The 16798-nt window shown below is 44.8% G+C and overlaps 1 protein-coding gene across 19 annotated transcripts in view; it reads right to left on the bottom strand.

Moving 5' to 3' along the window:
* ARMC9 (armadillo repeat containing 9) overlaps positions 1 to 16798 on the bottom strand; it is a 180355-nt gene that overhangs the window by 78130 nt on the left and 85427 nt on the right. For all 19 annotated transcript variants that reach the window (XM_054478430.2, XM_063648095.1, XM_063648100.1 and 16 more), the window contains 2 exons: positions 9830 to 9920; positions 5062 to 5117 (listed from right to left, as the gene is read on the bottom strand). In XM_054478430.2, the coding sequence (XP_054334405.1) occupies positions 5062 to 5117; positions 9830 to 9920 (147 nt within the window). The remainder of the gene's footprint in view (positions 1 to 5061; positions 5118 to 9829; positions 9921 to 16798) is intronic.

Below are 16798 nucleotides of genomic sequence, written 5' to 3'. Positions count from 1 at the left end.
GTAAATAAGGATATTTTTACAAAGATTTTACTACTGCATTGTTTGAAATAGCAAAAAATCTAGAAAATTATACATTCATAGCATTAAAAAGTATCAACTTGCTACATTGCCTAACTCAGAAGGACTTTCAAGAAACATTAACAAGAGAAAAAGGCAACATGGTGTAGAAGTATGTGTATTTCTATCTCTATGTTATCTCATTTTGAAAAACAAACTGACAAAAGTATATATGGATCTGTGTATAGTACATACCTCCGTGTACTCTGCGTGTGCATCTTTTAAGTATGAAAGCACGTGCACACACTAGATCACTAACATGGGTTTCTTGGGGGGGTTGATGTGAGTGCAGTGGAGAGGCAAAGGATAAAGCTTATGCTTGTGCTGTCTCCCCTAGAGGATGCCACCCCTGCTGGCCACACCCTTCCCTTCCTCAACCCATCTCACTTCCTCTTTACCCCAGGCCAGCCATCTCCCAGTATTCAGTACTTGGAATTTCTGCGGCACTTCCTGTGTCTATCACCTTTATGAATCTGCGATCACATATTTATTTTCTGTTACTTGCTGTTTTGCATTCATGTATGTCTCACAAGAAGGCAATATAGGGCAGTGGTTAGGAGCATGGACCACTGAGTCAGACCACCTGGATTTGAATCCCAACTCCATCAGTTACTTATTAGCTGTGTGAACTTGGCAAGTGACCTATTTTCTCTCTGCCTCCTCATCTGTGAAATGTGAATAAAAATAGCATCTACCACAGGGCTGCGAAGAAGAGGAGATGACTGAACACCCATAAGGCACCTAGAACAGTGCCTGGCACCCGGCACTGCCAGCAGGCGGAAGCTGCTGTTGTCAGAACCACTGTGATCTTCCCTATCTAGGCTGGAAACTTTTGGAGGTATTTTAAACCACAGATACTCTTTTAGATTTCTTTTGCATCCCTTCCCCATTAGTTCCTACAATAGTGTTATTTCGAGGCCTTCAAATATTTGTTGAGTAAATATATGAGCAACTCTTGGATTTGAGCACTTTGTATAGAAGGAAATTGCTGAGCATACGATTGTCACTTACATGGCAACCAGCAAGTAAATGTCCACGGCTGACCTCACCTGGCACTTAAACCTATTTTGTCAAGAGGCGAGAATATTTGTCTTAAAATCAGTCTTCTAGAATAGCACAGGAAGGCTTTGCATTTCTACTTAAGGAAGCCATACAAGGAAACTGGCTGTGATATATAGTAAGGAAACCTGAGTCACTGGGGGTGAGAACAATGGAACCAGGCTCCTAAGCTTAGTGATTTACCATCAGCCCTTTTGTAACATATTACGTCTGTTTCATATAAAATAAATGCATCAGGTAACACATTTCTCCGAAGTGCTAAATGAGATGCATTTGAACCCTTAAATAACAGCTGTCATTGTCCATTCCCTGGGGTGTATTGTCGAAGCTGATCTAATGATGGTTTTGTTTCTCTGGAGGTTTAAATGGGCCTGGGGCTTTGTGAGCCAAGAAAGTATAAGTGGTTTAGAAAACAAAGAAAACACCCATCTTTTCGATGCCATCCTGTAGACTCTTCCTGCCTTGAATGTTCAAGCTCTCCCTCTCGGCTGGAGCTATTCCATCAGCATTTTAACATGCTCAGGTTTCTCTCATCTTAAAACAAACAAAAATGCCCCCTTCAGCCACTATTGCTCTTCTGTGCACAGCCAGACTGGGTGAGGAGCAGCATACACTTCTTAAGCCATTTTCTCATTTCCCACCTGGTCCTCAATCCATTCATTTCGCTTTTGCTCCATCAACCCACAAAAACGCACAGCAACTGACTTCCACGCCACTAAACCCCGTGTCCTATTCTCACTTCTCTCTCTCGAGGAGCCTCAGGGCCTCTCTGCATTTCTCACCCAAACTTCCTTATTCCTACTCCCCCCTTGCGGTTTACAACGTCAGCAAAGAGGGCGTACGTGTCCACACCTTTCCGCTACACAGGCACATACGTAATCCATAGCCCTGTGTGCTTATATATCTGCTTTTTCAAATTACTTTATGATTTCCTTTTTCTATTTGACATTATATCCTAGACAGTCTACAAATCAGAAGACGCATTTCTAGCTCTACCTTTATTTTTTTTTTAAATTTTAGTGTATAAATGTATGTATATTCAGACATAACTTTGTTAGGTTAGCACATTAGATCAAGTTATTATAAATTACAGAGAAAAACGAGACTTTGCCTCGGGGGTTCTCTTGAGAGTTTCCAGTGGAGCAGGGATAGCAGTGGTGGAAGTTGTGAGTGCACAGATTTCAGCTCAATGTGATTTAGAGTGAGCATAATTTACCCTGGTCTCAGGCCCCATCCCACTAGAGTCCCCCCCGCTTTTTTTTGAGATGGGGTCTTGCTTTGTTGCCTAGGCTGGAGTGCACTGGCAGGATCTTAGCTCACTGCAGCCTCCGCCTCCCAGGTTCAGGTGATTCTCGTGCCTCAGCTTCCCTAGTAGCTGGGATTACAGGCGCACACCACCATGAACCAGCTAATTTTTGTATTTTTAGTAGAGATGGCATTTCACCATGTGGGCCAGGCTGGTCTCAAGTGATCCGCCCACCTCGGCCTCCCAAAGTGCTGAGATTGCAGGTGTGAGCCACCGTGCCTGGCCTCATTAGAACCATTTTATCTTTAGAGTCGCTAAGCAGCTAACTGAAAACAGTGGTTTCATTTTTCTGTGTTTTGGGTCTAAATATTAAATGAAAGAACATTTACACTGCTAAGCAAGATAAGGTATGACTCCAACACCTTGCAAATAATTTTGCTGTCTCCTTCAGAGCTGTCACCTTGGGAAGTGATAACCACATTCCAACAACTGTGCTACTTCTCAAAGGATTCTTAGAAATTTTCTTTTAGCCTAAGATCTGTCACTCTCTTTTTTCCCTCCAACTTTGAAAGACAGTTATAAACGTAATGCTAGCCTCCGGTGAAAGCTGAGTAAAATCCAGGCAAGACCGGCTGTGCCCGGACTGCCCCTGCTGACACTGGTGATGTGCAGTGAGGCTTACCTGGGAGAAGGAGCCCCCATCTGCTGCCCGGGGTTCATCACAGAGTCCCATTTGGCCCAAATGACAGATCTTTTCCTTATAATTTTCCAACTAAACCTCTTCTAGGAATCTTCTGAAAATTCTAGTTATCACAAGTATTTTCAGACATCAACCTCTTAAAAGAGTAGCAAAAGTCCAAAAAATTATAAGACTTCTGTATTTGTTCATTTACAGTAGACAATTGCTTTCAGAATGAAATTTCCAGAAATTGAGTTCTCATCATTAACTAGAACAGTTGAACAAAATGAATTTTCCCTTATAAGATAAAAACAGGATTTATAGCAAAAACAAAGCAAAACGAAAAACCAAAGCAAACCGAAAAACCCAAAGGGATGATACAAGAAGGGAAGAAAACAGATCTCGAGACGAACTTTTGGACACAATGAAAAAAAGTTGTTAAAAACAAATAATTAAATATTAATTTAAACTATCATTCAGAATGATATTGAAGGGCCAGGCACAAAGGTGGTGACTCATTATAATCAAGAGGAGGCTGCCCGAGTCTGGGAACTGCCTAGGGGCTGGCAAACAATGGCCCACGTGTCAGGTGCCTGCTTTCCTATGCCCGCCAGCTAAGAATGATTTTTGCGTTTTTAAGTATTTGAAAAAATATTTAATGACATGCAAAAATTGTATGAAATTCAAATTTTTAGCGTCCATAAACAGTTTTACAGGAACACAGCCACGTTCAGCCACTTACGTACTGCCGACAGCCACTGCCGACAGCCGCTGTGTTACAACGGCAGAATTGAGTGGTTGGAACAGAGACTGTGTGGCCTAAAATAGTTCCCATCTTTTCCTTTACACAAAGTGTCTGCCGACTCCTGTTCTAAACCCAATTTTACCGCCATCAACTCTCTGTGTGAGCTCAAGCTGGTGTTTTTCCCTCTGGCTCCACCTTTGTAAACAAACGGGCCTGGAGAAGATGATAGGGGCCAGGACCCCATCTGGAAGTCAAGCTCTGCACTGCTGGACAAGGCAGGAAGAGCCAGCAGGAGCACGCGCCCGCTGATGCCACCTGCAGCCCGTGAAGAAAACGGCAGGCACAGAGGCCGCCTGCTGAGGAAGCATCTCCCAGCAGATCTTAGCACATCCTCTCTGGCAGGGCTCTTAAATACCTCTTTCCCAACTGATGCCATCAGTGATCAAAAACCTGGCTTCTATACATTTTACAAACTGATAGGCCACGACTCCAAACAAAAAAACATCCTCTGACATCCACTTTTTCAGTGAATGCTCCCCCCAAAATAGATGAAAATGTTCCAGCATTCACTGCAGGAGTAACTGCTCCCCGCAAATGAAGGCAGGCAAATCAAGGATGACCAGAGGGGACAACAGGTCTTTTCTTCCTAGGTCTCTGAAGGAAAACCACGTAAAATCTTGTCATCTGAAAATCCGACTACAGTCCCCGAGTCACCATTCTTTACATTATTTCAGAGACTCACATACATTAACTTCTAAACCTTCATGCTCTAAAACACCAGGCAAGTAGATCTTTCACAGCTGAGGAAACACAAGTCAAAAGAATGCAAATAACAGAGACAACTGGTCAGTTCCGTTAGCTCTGAACTAAACCCAGGACCCCTCACGCCAGAGACTCTCGCCAGGCGCCTACACGCCCAGCACTCCCACCGGTGAGGAAGACAGGCCGAGGCTCGTGCCCCTTCAGAGCAAAAGCTCACACAGAAGAATGGTCATTGTTCAGATTCCCATGAAACTCGAATGACATGCAATGCTGCATCTCTGCTGTGAACCCAATGAGTGTGGGAATCTTCAAACATGGCCACTGGGCTTTCCACATGAGACCCCAAGTGAGACCCGAACCACCACCCAGCTGAGCTTTAGCCAACCCTCAGAATTGTGAGAAATAGTGTAGCAGGAATGAAAAATCTCCATTTCTGGACTAACTTGTCAAGGCAGGAAAGAGAGAATAGTTTGGTATGGGTTTTCTATGTGGTGTCAAGAACCTCCAACTTACTTCATCATCTTCATCTTCATCATCATCAGATTCAAGAACACCATCTGGTAGCTCTTCTATAAAGAAAAAAAGAATCAATGAATAATGGATAAACAGTGGGAGCCTTGGTCCATGGAATCTGTCAGCCTCTGCAGAGACATAAACACCTTAATGAGAATGAGGTTACATCTAAGTCATCATGCTCCTAACCATCCTAATCACAACCATTTCAGTCACTGTCTGAGATCATCCTAAGCAATTTTAAATAGTGAATCTCTCCATTTTTACCAGAACATGGTTATAGTAGCATGGGGAAAATTAAAAGCCAGCATATAATTTTAGGGGAATTTAGGGGAAAGAAAGTAAATATTTATTTCAAGGCATCATGCTAGATTCTGCCACACCCGTTATTTCACTTAATCCTTACAAATATTTTGTTGACTATTATCCCCCATTTTACAGAGAGGCACAGAGAGGAAAGAGACTTCTTGGTCTCACTTCCAGTAAGTGGCAGACAGCTGAGATTCAAGCCGAGTCTATCTCTAAACTCCATGATTTGTCCACGGGCGGTATGGGTGGTGGTCATGGCAGGTAGGGCTCCTGAAGGCGCTGTGGTTCATTGCTAGGTCTTTTTAAGAATTTACAAAAGAGCAGTAAGTTGGTAGCACAAAGGAGTTACAGAAAGAAAGAGCCCCGGCTTCCTCCTCTGTAGAATGGGGGTTGTACCAGCCGCTTCTCAGGGTTGTCGGGAGGACCTCACAATACACCACAAGGGAAGCGCCTGGCCTAGGGCCAGGTACGAAGCAGGCACTGCAGAGGTGTTGGTACTTTCTCCTCCACGAAAGTCTTCCCTGATCCCCTTGCTCAGCAGCCATCTCCTCCTCCCCTCCACACACTCAGCGTTTTATCTAGAACTCCTGACAGTTCACACCACTTCTGGAAGATTGCTGCTTACTAATGAATGAATGCCTACTGACTTGTCTCTCATCCACTGCACTGAACTGTGAGTCCCTGGGGACAGAGCAGCTGACTTACTCCTCCCTCTATCCCTATTACATCTTTCTTATTATCACTTGTTTCTTGAACAAATGACATGAAGGTAAAGAAAGTCTGAAAGAAGAAAGGAAGTCAAATGGGAAGTAGGAGAAAAGAAGGAACTAAAGCCATACTTGAGGAGAGCACCCAGCTTGTAAAGTGGCAGGCAGGATGCACCCACATTTGATCAAACACCAAACCATTCCCAGGAGGGAAGATGTAGAAACCCATGTTCTCAACCCAACGCTCATTCTAAAGGGAAGGACTCCACTGACTTCACTGGACCGAGGCCAGCGGGACACCAAAGTGTCCCCCCGCTCACTGAGGCTTGCGTGCCCCCACGGGTTGCAGCATTGTTGTGGAATGCCATTTAGTCTAGAAAGCTACTTTGCAGGCATGAAGATGTGATGCCACTCTGCTTTCTGGCTGAAGTTTAATGACTAACTTCCCTATCCACCAACAGCATACACCATTCCACCTTCAGGAAGTGCTGCTGTACTCATCAGTTATAAACCGCTCATTTTCGAATACAGAAATGCCTTTTTTAAGACTCTTGGCTATTTTGTAAGGCCACAGACAGCCCAGCCACACTTCTCTTTCTCTGCCTCCCCCTGCCCAGCTCCCCTTCTCCTGACCCCATAACCTCATGTCCTGCTGGCTCAGACTCATCCCACTACCCAGAATAATCCTGTCCTGAGAAGTGAAGTGCCCTGTAGACCTCAGCTCCTCTCTGGGATGACTGTCTCCCATCCTGTTCCCTGAGTTGGTCCACACTCCACAAGGTGCCCGCACTCTGACAACTAATGCGTGTGGGGCTAGAATGGTCAGTATCATTCCTTTCCTGGGGGCTCTGCCTTGCTCCTGCCCAGTGACCTGGCTGGGGCCTCTGTTGTCTCTCTGGTGTTGGTTCCCCTCACTGAGGGCTGGCATTGTGGTCCAGGCCCAAGCCAGGGGACAAATCTCCCTGCTGTTGCTGTTGGCAGCTCACCTGGCGTTGTCAATGTCACCAGCTGGAATTTTCCTTTAGGCTTTGCCAGAATAGTCCTTCCCCACCTGTGGGGTTAGGTCACTAAAATATACTTGAATTTTAATACTTGAAGACCTTAAAACTTTAATGGGAAAATTGTGCCAGAAGACTGTGATTGGACTTGGACGTGTGAAAACCCACAGAGATGTTTTCAAGTTTACTGAAATAGAACAAGGAAACCAATAATCTAAATAAAGATGGTGGTAATGCCATTTCACACATCTTAAGAACTGGTACACTAGCAACTATTTGTACTCTGCTATTAATTTCCACTTGAGGATGAAGACAGGATGGAGGCTCTCCTCCTGGGTTTCACTTTGATTTGATGCTGGTGATGGATGTCCCGAGGTACTTGTGTGTCTGGTCTTCCATCTGAATGTTCAATCACTGTAAAATTTTGTTTCAAAGTGGCGGGCTCCTGCCGCTGTCCTATGGATACAGAATAACTTAGGTGCTTGAGAGAGAAAGATAAATATTTTAGGCCCTCTTTATTTAAACAATAACTTACTGAACTAAGTAGGTATTTCCCAAGCCTTCCAGAACGCCCAGGGTTAGAAAGTTTAGCTCTGCCCAACACAATTTCTTCCAGAGACATCCCTTACAAAAGTGTAAATTGTCCCCTTATCCCACTCTAGCAGGCTGGTCCAAGGGCCAGGTTTATAGAAGAGAAAAAGATGTTTCTTGGGCCAGAGAGTAAAGGGGGCCTGCATCCTGCTTCTTGGCTGCCAGGAAGGAGGGAAGGCAAGGAGACAGATGTATCTCAGTGGACTAAAACACACAGGTGGCCTTGAAGAAGAGTCTCAGCCTGAATGCAGAGAACTCCTGGCCTGGGAGGGCTGGGCACAGCTGATGACTATGGCGCGGATGTGCAACAATCCTCCGCCCCCACACCGTGGCCTACCCAGAGAAGGCGGGAGAGCAACCTCAGGCAGCACTGAGGTTCAGGTCTTATTTTTATTCTTTTCAATATGCCAGAATGACGGTTGAGAGTCAGAAATGAAGTTACTGCAGAAAATAAAGTTCTAATTTTTGCCCACCTGGATTTGGGATGAATTATAGCTGTTCCATACAACCCAAAGAAGAGCTATTCAAGGCAAATGGGTACCCAGCCTAAAAAGGACAAAGGTTTCAAAGCTCCCTGGCTGCTCTCCTCAGCTGCCTTTTGATCGGGAGCCCCTTGGACACCCTCGTTTCTGCGACCCAGGCAGTGAGGCTCTGCCCTTGGCTGCACATGGGACCCCCACTGGGAGCTTGAAATCCCCTCCCTGAGGGGATTTAATTTGTGTGGGGTACAGTCTTAAAGATTTAAACATCTCCCCATGTCACCGCCCTGTACAGCCAGACTGTGAACCCTGAGCTAGAAGAAAGGCCACCTGGGGGCTTCTGGCCTTGGCCAAGCAGCTCTCTTGAGACTCACTCTTCACTCTCTGCTCGTGTGCAGAAGGGATTCACGCATGTGACTTGCAGTGATGTGGACTGCTAGGTGTCAGGGAAGGGCATGGAGAGAGACTCGGTGACAAACCTGGCCCCGGATTCCAGCAGTGCTTGGTACCTCTGGCAGGTGAATGATGTCAGGAGTCCACAGAAAGAGCCGAAGAGCTTTCCCCACCACCTCTGCCCCATCCCAGGCTTCCTGGCCTTCCTCTCTCCTGCTTACTATGGGATGTGGGTTGTTATGGTAATGGAGGAGGCTGGATAGAAAGAGGACCACATTGCCTCCTTCCACACTGCAGTTGGCAACATCAGTTTTTCCGCAGTGAATGAATAAAAGTGGGAAAACGATGAAGTTTCTTACAGTGGCATTTGCTTTCATTATCTGACCCCAGGACCCTAGGGAAGCCACCTCAATAGTGGGGCAGGATTTACGAGGGGAAAGGGAGAAGCCACATAAAGAGAACTTCTAAGGTTAGGGGAGGGTTTCTGTAATTGCTTTTAAGTTCTTTTTGTTGACTATATGCCTAGAGTACGATAAGAGATTGTTAATCTTTGGACAATCTGGCCTTGACTACCTGGCGGAACTTTTTTTTTTTTTTTTTTTTTTTGAGAAGGAGTTTCGCTCTGTCGCCCAGGCTGGAGTGCAGCGGCGCGATCTCAGCTCACTACAACCTCTGCCTCCCAGGTTCAAGCGATTCTCCTGCCTCAGCCTCCTGAGTAGCTGGGACTACAGGCATGCGCCACCACGCCCGGCTAATTTTGTATTTTTAGTAGAGACGGGGTTTCACCATGTTGGTAAGGCTGGTCTCGAACTCCTGACCTCAAGTGATCTGCCTGCCTCAGCCTCTCAAAGTGCTGGGATTACAGGTGTGAGCCACTGCGCTCAGCCTACCTGGCTGAACTTTTGTCTATGGGTTCACTTGGGTCTCCCCACCTTCCTAAAGCCTAGGCTGGGGTGCAATGGTGCAATCTTGGCTCACTGCAACTTCTGCCTCCTGGGTTCAAGCGATTCTCCTGTCTCAGCCTCCTGAGTAGCTGGGACTACAGGCCAAGCCGCCACACCTGGCTAATTTTTGTATTTTTAGTAGAGACAGGGTTTCACCATATTGGCCAGGCTGGTCTCAAACTCCTGACCTCGTGATTCACCCACCTCGGCCTCCCAAAGTGCCAGGATTATAAGCACGAGCCACCGTGCCCGGCTTCCTAAAGGCCTCTTGAATGAAACGCCACGTGTCTTTCTGGCAAATGTGAACAGTTCAAAAGATAGATCAAAGATTCTTGCATCAGACTGACCGGAATTTAGCTGCTTGATGATGAATTCTATCTGACGGATCATTTCAGCATTGCCTTCTTTGATGAAGCAGCGTAGGATGTCTTCCATTCCCTAGAAGTATTGGCAAAAGTAACAGTTAACATTTCAGTGTTTGCGGGGAAACTACTTTTCAATGAGGTCATCTCATCTAATCCAAAAAATAATATTTTGGGGAGAGGAAGAGGATACCTTGGGTGGGGGATGGAGAAGAGGAGACAGATACGTTTAAGAGATAGACACAAAAATTCAGCTCTCCCAGCAGGGCAGGGCCAAGGCAGTCATTGGTTGGTAACTATCTCTTTGGAATGACAAACACGGCCAGGTGTCCAACTGGTCCCACAAGGGCAGAAGGAAAAATCCTTGGCTTATACTAAATATTCATTTTGTCCTTTTCATAATGCATAGTGAAATAATTTTCTTCTTATTGACTCTCTGGCTGAATTATAACACATTTAGCAAAAAAAAAAAAAAAAAAAAAAAAAAAAAAAACAACTATTGTAAAATTTTACTGCACAACATTGCCTTAAGTTTTGGCAATATGTTGGTCTGGGAGCTAGTTTTTTTTTTCCTGTGTTTTCCCTAAATTTATAAACTGTCTTCTGGATTTTAGGGCCAAACATGATCATTGAGAAGTGAAACCATATGCTTAGAGAAGTAAATGAACAAATAGAACCTCTCTTTAAACAGATTTCATTCTTTTTCTATTAAAAGAATTATAAAGTCACTACACTATACATTGTTTATTATAATACACTGACACCAGAATTTTCAATATTGGGTAAAAGAATTCCAGGGAAAAGTAGGGATAAGATATTGACTTAAGCACATTGTCTTATTCCCCTCCCTCCTCTTCCCTGGCAGGATTTGAATGAGTCCGTACAGCTTGAGCTGATGAGGCCTCTAACCACTGTGAGGGGAAAGTGCTTCTAATAATGACCTCAAAACAGAGGAAGTGGAGTCCAGAAGTACTGCCAGAGAAACGGATCTAGTGGCATGTGAGCCCCTGATCAAACTGTGCCTGAACATTTTCCTGGACTTTTCAGTTACATGAGCCCATAAGTTCCCTTTTTATGTAGGCCAGTTTGGAAACAATAGCTCTAACTGAATTAAAGAAATGCCAAGTGCAGCTTTGAACACGCTGAGTTCTTATCATCCAAAACAGAGCACTACCTTCTAGAAAAGTTAAATCAGTATTGTAATTGCAATTAGCTCCCCCATGAATTTAATGTGTGACCTCACTCAAATCACTCATCTAGCCTGTTTCTTCAACTGTAAATATAAGGATAACAATTTGAATTGACTTGAAATTTTTAAAAGACAAAGTATATAACTGGGTGTTGGTATGCAGATATACACATTCGTCAAGATGCACTAAACTCCCCCATGTAAGGCCTGTGCTTTTCACTGTTTGTAAATTATACCTGAAGAAATAGCCTCTAGTCCAATGGCTGGCACAGAGTGGATGCTTAATAAATGGTCAAGATTGTGCTTGCTGTGTCCAGTAGGGGTTCGTGGCTCAGGAGAGAGATCTGGTAGCTGAAGCAAAGGGAAGAAACAAGGTTCCCCAGTGACGGCAGTGAGAGAAGAGCAGAGGGTTAGGATAGAACCTTAGGGAACAGTAACACTGAGCTGGAAGGCAGAGATGGGTAAGCTCACAGAAGAGGAGGTGACAGTCTGGAAGGGAGGAAGAACTCTGGAAAGTTGTCCGTGAGTTGAGGGACCAGCAGTGCCCAGGCTCCTGTGGGACCAGTTGGACACCTGGCCAGGCTTGTCGTACCAGAGAGACAGTTACCAACCAATGACTGCCTTGGCCCTGCACTGCTGGGAGAGCTGAATTTTATATCTATCTCACAAATGTGTCTCTCCTCTCTTCTCCATCCCCCACTCAATGTAAGGGCCACAGGAAGGAGAAAGTTATCAAGCAAAAGCAGTGTGATAAGCCCCTTTTAAAAATTTTACTTATTTATTTATTTTTTGAGATGGAGTCTTGCTCTATCACCCAGGCTGGAGTGCAGTGGCACGATCTCGGATCACTGCAACCTCCAACTCCAAGGCTCAAGTGACTCTCCTACCTTAGCCTCCCAAGTAGCTGGGACTACAGGCATGTGCCACCATGCCTGGCTAATTTTTGTATTTTTTGTAGAGATGGGGTTTCACCATGTCGCCCAGGCTGGTCTCCAACTCCTGGGCTCAAGTAGTCTTCCTACCTCAGCCTCCTAAAGTGGTGGGATTACAGGTGTGAGTTGTGTGCCCAGCCAAAATATCATGTATTTTAAAAAAATCACATACATTAGGTAATATTTAATCTAAATTATAGAAAGAAGTCATAAAACAACCACATCTTATCCTGAAAGTAATAACTTGTCATTTCAGATAATTTAGGTCAAGTAACAACGCCCAGGTAGACAGAAGGATAATAAAAGGTCCTAGTGAATAATCCAGGTGCATAAAAATGGGAATACAAGCAGTGTGCAAAAAATAAGGAACTCCTGCTCCTTCCAGCTAGCTATCATTAAAGACTACCATAAAGATAATCATAGAGAAGCCTGTATTTATATAGATAGTATTTAAGAAAACAATTTGTCATGTGCAGATGTCTGACTAGGTGAAAGTCCCAAGTCTGGAGTGATACTGCGGCACAGGTGCAGAGGGCTCTGGAGTCAAACCACGGTGCGTAGCCCCTCGCCGGCCGTGTGGCCCTGGGCGGAGGATTTCACCTTTCAGCCTTGATGTTGTCAGCAGCAAAATGGGCACAACCGCAGTCACTCCTTCAGGGGACCTTTGAGGGATTAAATGAGAGAAAGCATCTCTTCCAGAGCCTGACAACACGCACTGAACACTACACAGAACAACTAACTTCGAACTCACTTCTACTTTTACTCAACAACTGAACTCTCTAGCGCATTCTGTCGTTCCAGCTTCACAGTCTAATTCTCTATCACTAAAGGTCTTCAAGGGAAATTTTCCCCTGAGAAATTCAAATATCTATTTCAGGTAGATATAAATATTTTCCTCTAGTTATGAAAGTGACACAAGTTCTGTATAGAAAACTTGCAAACAACATAAAAGAAAGAATAAAAATTACTCACAGGCCCCCCACCCAGAGATAATTGGGAACATTTTGAAGTATTTCCTTCCTTTTATGTGCACTGTTTTACGTAACTCAGAACATACTGATAATATGTTGCTTCTTATTTAACTTTATGATCATTTTCATGTTCAATAAAAATCTTATAAACTACATTTTCATAGCTATAATAATAATAATAGCAGCTAACATCTCTCAATGCTTACTGCGTGCTAGGCACTATTCTAAATACTTTATATTATAAGCTCCTTTAATGCTTACAATCCTATGAGTTTGGTACTGCAATAATCCTCATCTTACAGATGGAAAAACGATCACACTGAGAGCCTCAGTTGTCACTAGCCAACTAGGAAGTGGCGGAACACAATTCGAAGCCAGCCTCAGGCTCAGGAGTATCCACTCTCAACTACTCTACCTTCCGGCCTCTGTTCTTAGTCACTCCCTCATGTTAGGTCTTGTCATTGTTTCCTGTCTTCCGCTATGATCAATAAAGCTGGAATGAACATTCTGATACATACATCTTTGCTCATGTCTTGTGAGGAGCTTCAGAAGTAGAATTATGGGGCCAAGAATATGAAAAATTTCTACACTAATTTTGAAAGGCCCATACTTAGGCCAGGCGTGGTGACTCATGTCTGTAATCTCAGCACTTTGGAAGGCTGAGGCAGGAGAATCGCTTGAGCCCAGAAGTTCGAGACCAGCCTGGTGACATAGTGAGACCCCGTCGAAAGGAAGGAAAAGCAAAGCAAAGCAAGCAAAGCAAGCAAAGCAAAGCAAAGCAAAGCAAAGCAAAGCAAAGCAAAGCCCGTACCTAGTGAGCATCACGGAATACAGCGACTAGGCTGACCACCTGTAATGGACAACTGTGACACCTGTGGCTGACGAATGCCTTATAACCAGGTTCTCTACACTGTTAATTTCCCAAGGCAACAGACAGAGTACTCACATTCCAAGCCTCCCTTGCAGCTAGGGTGCAGGCACACCACCTAGATTCTGCCAAGCAAATGACTTTGATTCAGAAGTGGACAATGTGGAGGATCAGGCGCGTGGGGAATACACATCATTCTGTTGGGTGGGGAGCAGCAGCACCCAGCCCTCTGGAGAGAGCGGAGGCAGTTTCTGGCATCACGGGCCTGTGCTGTGGGCCCCAGGGTCACTGGAGCAGAGCAGCCCCACGGTGTGCTTTGACATTCCTCTGGGCTGAGTGGCTTCTAAGCCCAGCTCCCTGGCCCTCCCAGATTCTGGGAGACTTTATAACCTGCAGAACCTCTGATTGGCTCCAGCCCTGGGCAGGATGTTTGTTGGGGTCCCCAGGGCAGAGGCCCATGGCTGACTATGACTTCAGCCCTAGTTGCAGGAGGCCTGTGGAGTGGGTATTAGGGCAGCTCCACTTATCTGATCTCTTCTCCAGCCTCAGGCCTTGGTAGGCTCTCAAAGTTCAAATGGGCCTCAGGGGATTCATTTATTTTGTTCTCCTTTTACCCTTTAGGTATTCTTGTAAGACTACTATAATAGCATTTGGTACTAATGTGATTTTTATGTATATTGTGTCATTTTCCATGAGCACATACATTCTGATAATGAGATATTCTGCTTTTATCTCTCATTATACAGTAAAATAAAATTTTCCATACTGCTTCACACTGCTTTTCCTAATTATCATCTTCAATAGATATTAATATTTTGAGCAAAAGAATCATAATTTCATTAGCAATTCCTGTATTACTAGATATTTATGTTGCTTCCAGCTTTTCACTCATAAAAATGTTAAAATGAGCATTGTCATGCATAGAGCTCTTCTTCTGCGCATCAACAACCAGAAAAAATGAATAAGTCCAAAAGATAGATCCTTTAGTCATTTTTCATGTAACTGCCAAACTGCCTTCCAGAAGGACTGTGCTGACACACATACAAATACCAGCAGGCACCGGGCGCGGTGGCTCACGCCTGTAATCCCAGCACTTTGGGAGGCTGAGGCGGGTGGATAACCTGAGGTCAGAAGTTTGAGACCATCCTGGCCAACATGGTGAAATCCCGTCTCTACTAAAAATACAAACATTAGCCGGGCATTGTGGTGGGCACCTGTAATCCCAGCTACTCTGGAGGCTGAGGCAGGAGAATTGCTTGAATTCGGGAGGCGGAGGTTGCAGTAAGCCGAGATCGCACCACTGCACTCCAGCCTGGAGTTAATAAACAAATAAAAACCAAATACCAGCAGGGCTGAGGACATCAATTCTGCCTCCACTTCCCTAGCACCGTGCATGATCAGATGTCAAGGTGGAGGGATTGTGGGAAACATTTTCCTTGTTGTCTTATTTCCTTCATTATTCAGCACTTCTAGCCTCCCTTTCAGCTAGGCTGCAGGCGTACAACCTAGACTCGGCCAAGCAAGTGCACCCATGTGAGACCTACATGCAGAGAATATAATGGCTTTATCGATCTAAAAACTTCCTCAAGGATAAATGTGAAAGGAGGGAAATCTCAGGGTTTTAGAAAAACCTTATTGTGGGCATGATCATCCCTTAGAGGTCACTCTTACAAATAATTAAGTAGGCAACTGCCTAGGTGATGTGTTCTCAGGCTAAAAGGGGGTTCCTCCCTGGCTTATATCTTTAATCTCTGTTAAACGCCAGTGGGAAGCTTATTCTACTTACATTTTTTTTTTTTTTTTTTGAGACGGAGTCTCACTCTGTTGCCCAGGGTGGAGTCCAGTGGCATGATCTCAGCTCACTACAACCTCCGTCTCCTGGGTTCAAGCGATTCTCCTGCCTCAGCCTCCTAAGTAGCTGGGATTATCGGCGCCCACCACCACACCTGGCTAATTTTTAGTATTTTTAGTAGAGACAGGGTTTCTCCATGTTGGCCAGGCTGGTCTCAAACTCCTGACCTCAGGTGATCTGCCCACCTCAGCCTCCCAAAGTGCTAGGATTACAGGCATGAGCCACTGCACCCTGTCATCTACTTACATCTTTATGTAAGTAATCCACATTTCCTTTTCAAAGTCCAAAACTCACAGCCTATCTAGAAACCTATATAGAAGCCATTAAGGAAAATATTAACAGATCTGGCTATCATTAAAGCTAATGTTTGACCAAGACCACTATAATCTTTTTTTTTTTTTTTTTTTTGAGACAGAGTCTTGCTCTGTCACCCAGGCTGGAGTGCAATGGCATGATCTTGGCTCACTGCAACCTCTGCCTCCTGGGTTCAAGTAATTTTCCTGCCTCAGCCTCCTGAGTAGCTGGAATTATAGGCACATGCCACCACACGCGGCTAATTTTTGTATTTTTAGTAGAGACGGGGTTTCACCAAGTTGGCCAGGCTGGTCTCAAACTCCTGACCTCGTGATCTGCCCACCTCGGCTTCCAAAAGTACGGAGATTATAGGCGAGAGCCACCGCTTCTGGCTAACTACCATAATTTAAAAAGACAAACCAAAATAGAGAAAATATTTGTAATATTTTTCAAAAGAATAATAGCCCCTCACTTCTCTTGTGCTTTTTTCTTTGACCCACAGTTACTTAGGAGTGTGTGGCAGCCAGCCCCAAGGTGGCCCCAGTGATTCCACCTCCTGGTAGTCACACCCTTGTTCCATCCCCTCCACACCATACCAGGGTGGGTCTGTGTAACCAAGACAATAAATGCGATGATATCTCATTTCTGAGAGTAGGTTTTTCTAAAAGACACTGGGGCTTCTGTCTTGCTTACTTTCTCTCTCAAATCATTCATTCTAGGGGAAGCCAACTGCCATGTCAAGAGAAGCCTTATGGACAGGCCCAAGGAGGAAGAAAATGAGGTCCCCAGTCAATAGCCAGAAGAAAACTGAGGCCTCCTGCTGACAGCCAGGTGAGTGAGCTTGGAAG

Source organism: Pongo pygmaeus, chromosome 11 (assembly GCF_028885625.2).
Source record: "Pongo pygmaeus isolate AG05252 chromosome 11, NHGRI_mPonPyg2-v2.0_pri, whole genome shotgun sequence".
NCBI classification, from domain to species: domain Eukaryota; kingdom Metazoa; phylum Chordata; class Mammalia; order Primates; family Hominidae; genus Pongo; species Pongo pygmaeus.
Note: the sequence above shows the minus strand (reverse complement) of the source record. Positions and strands in the feature narration are given on the sequence as shown.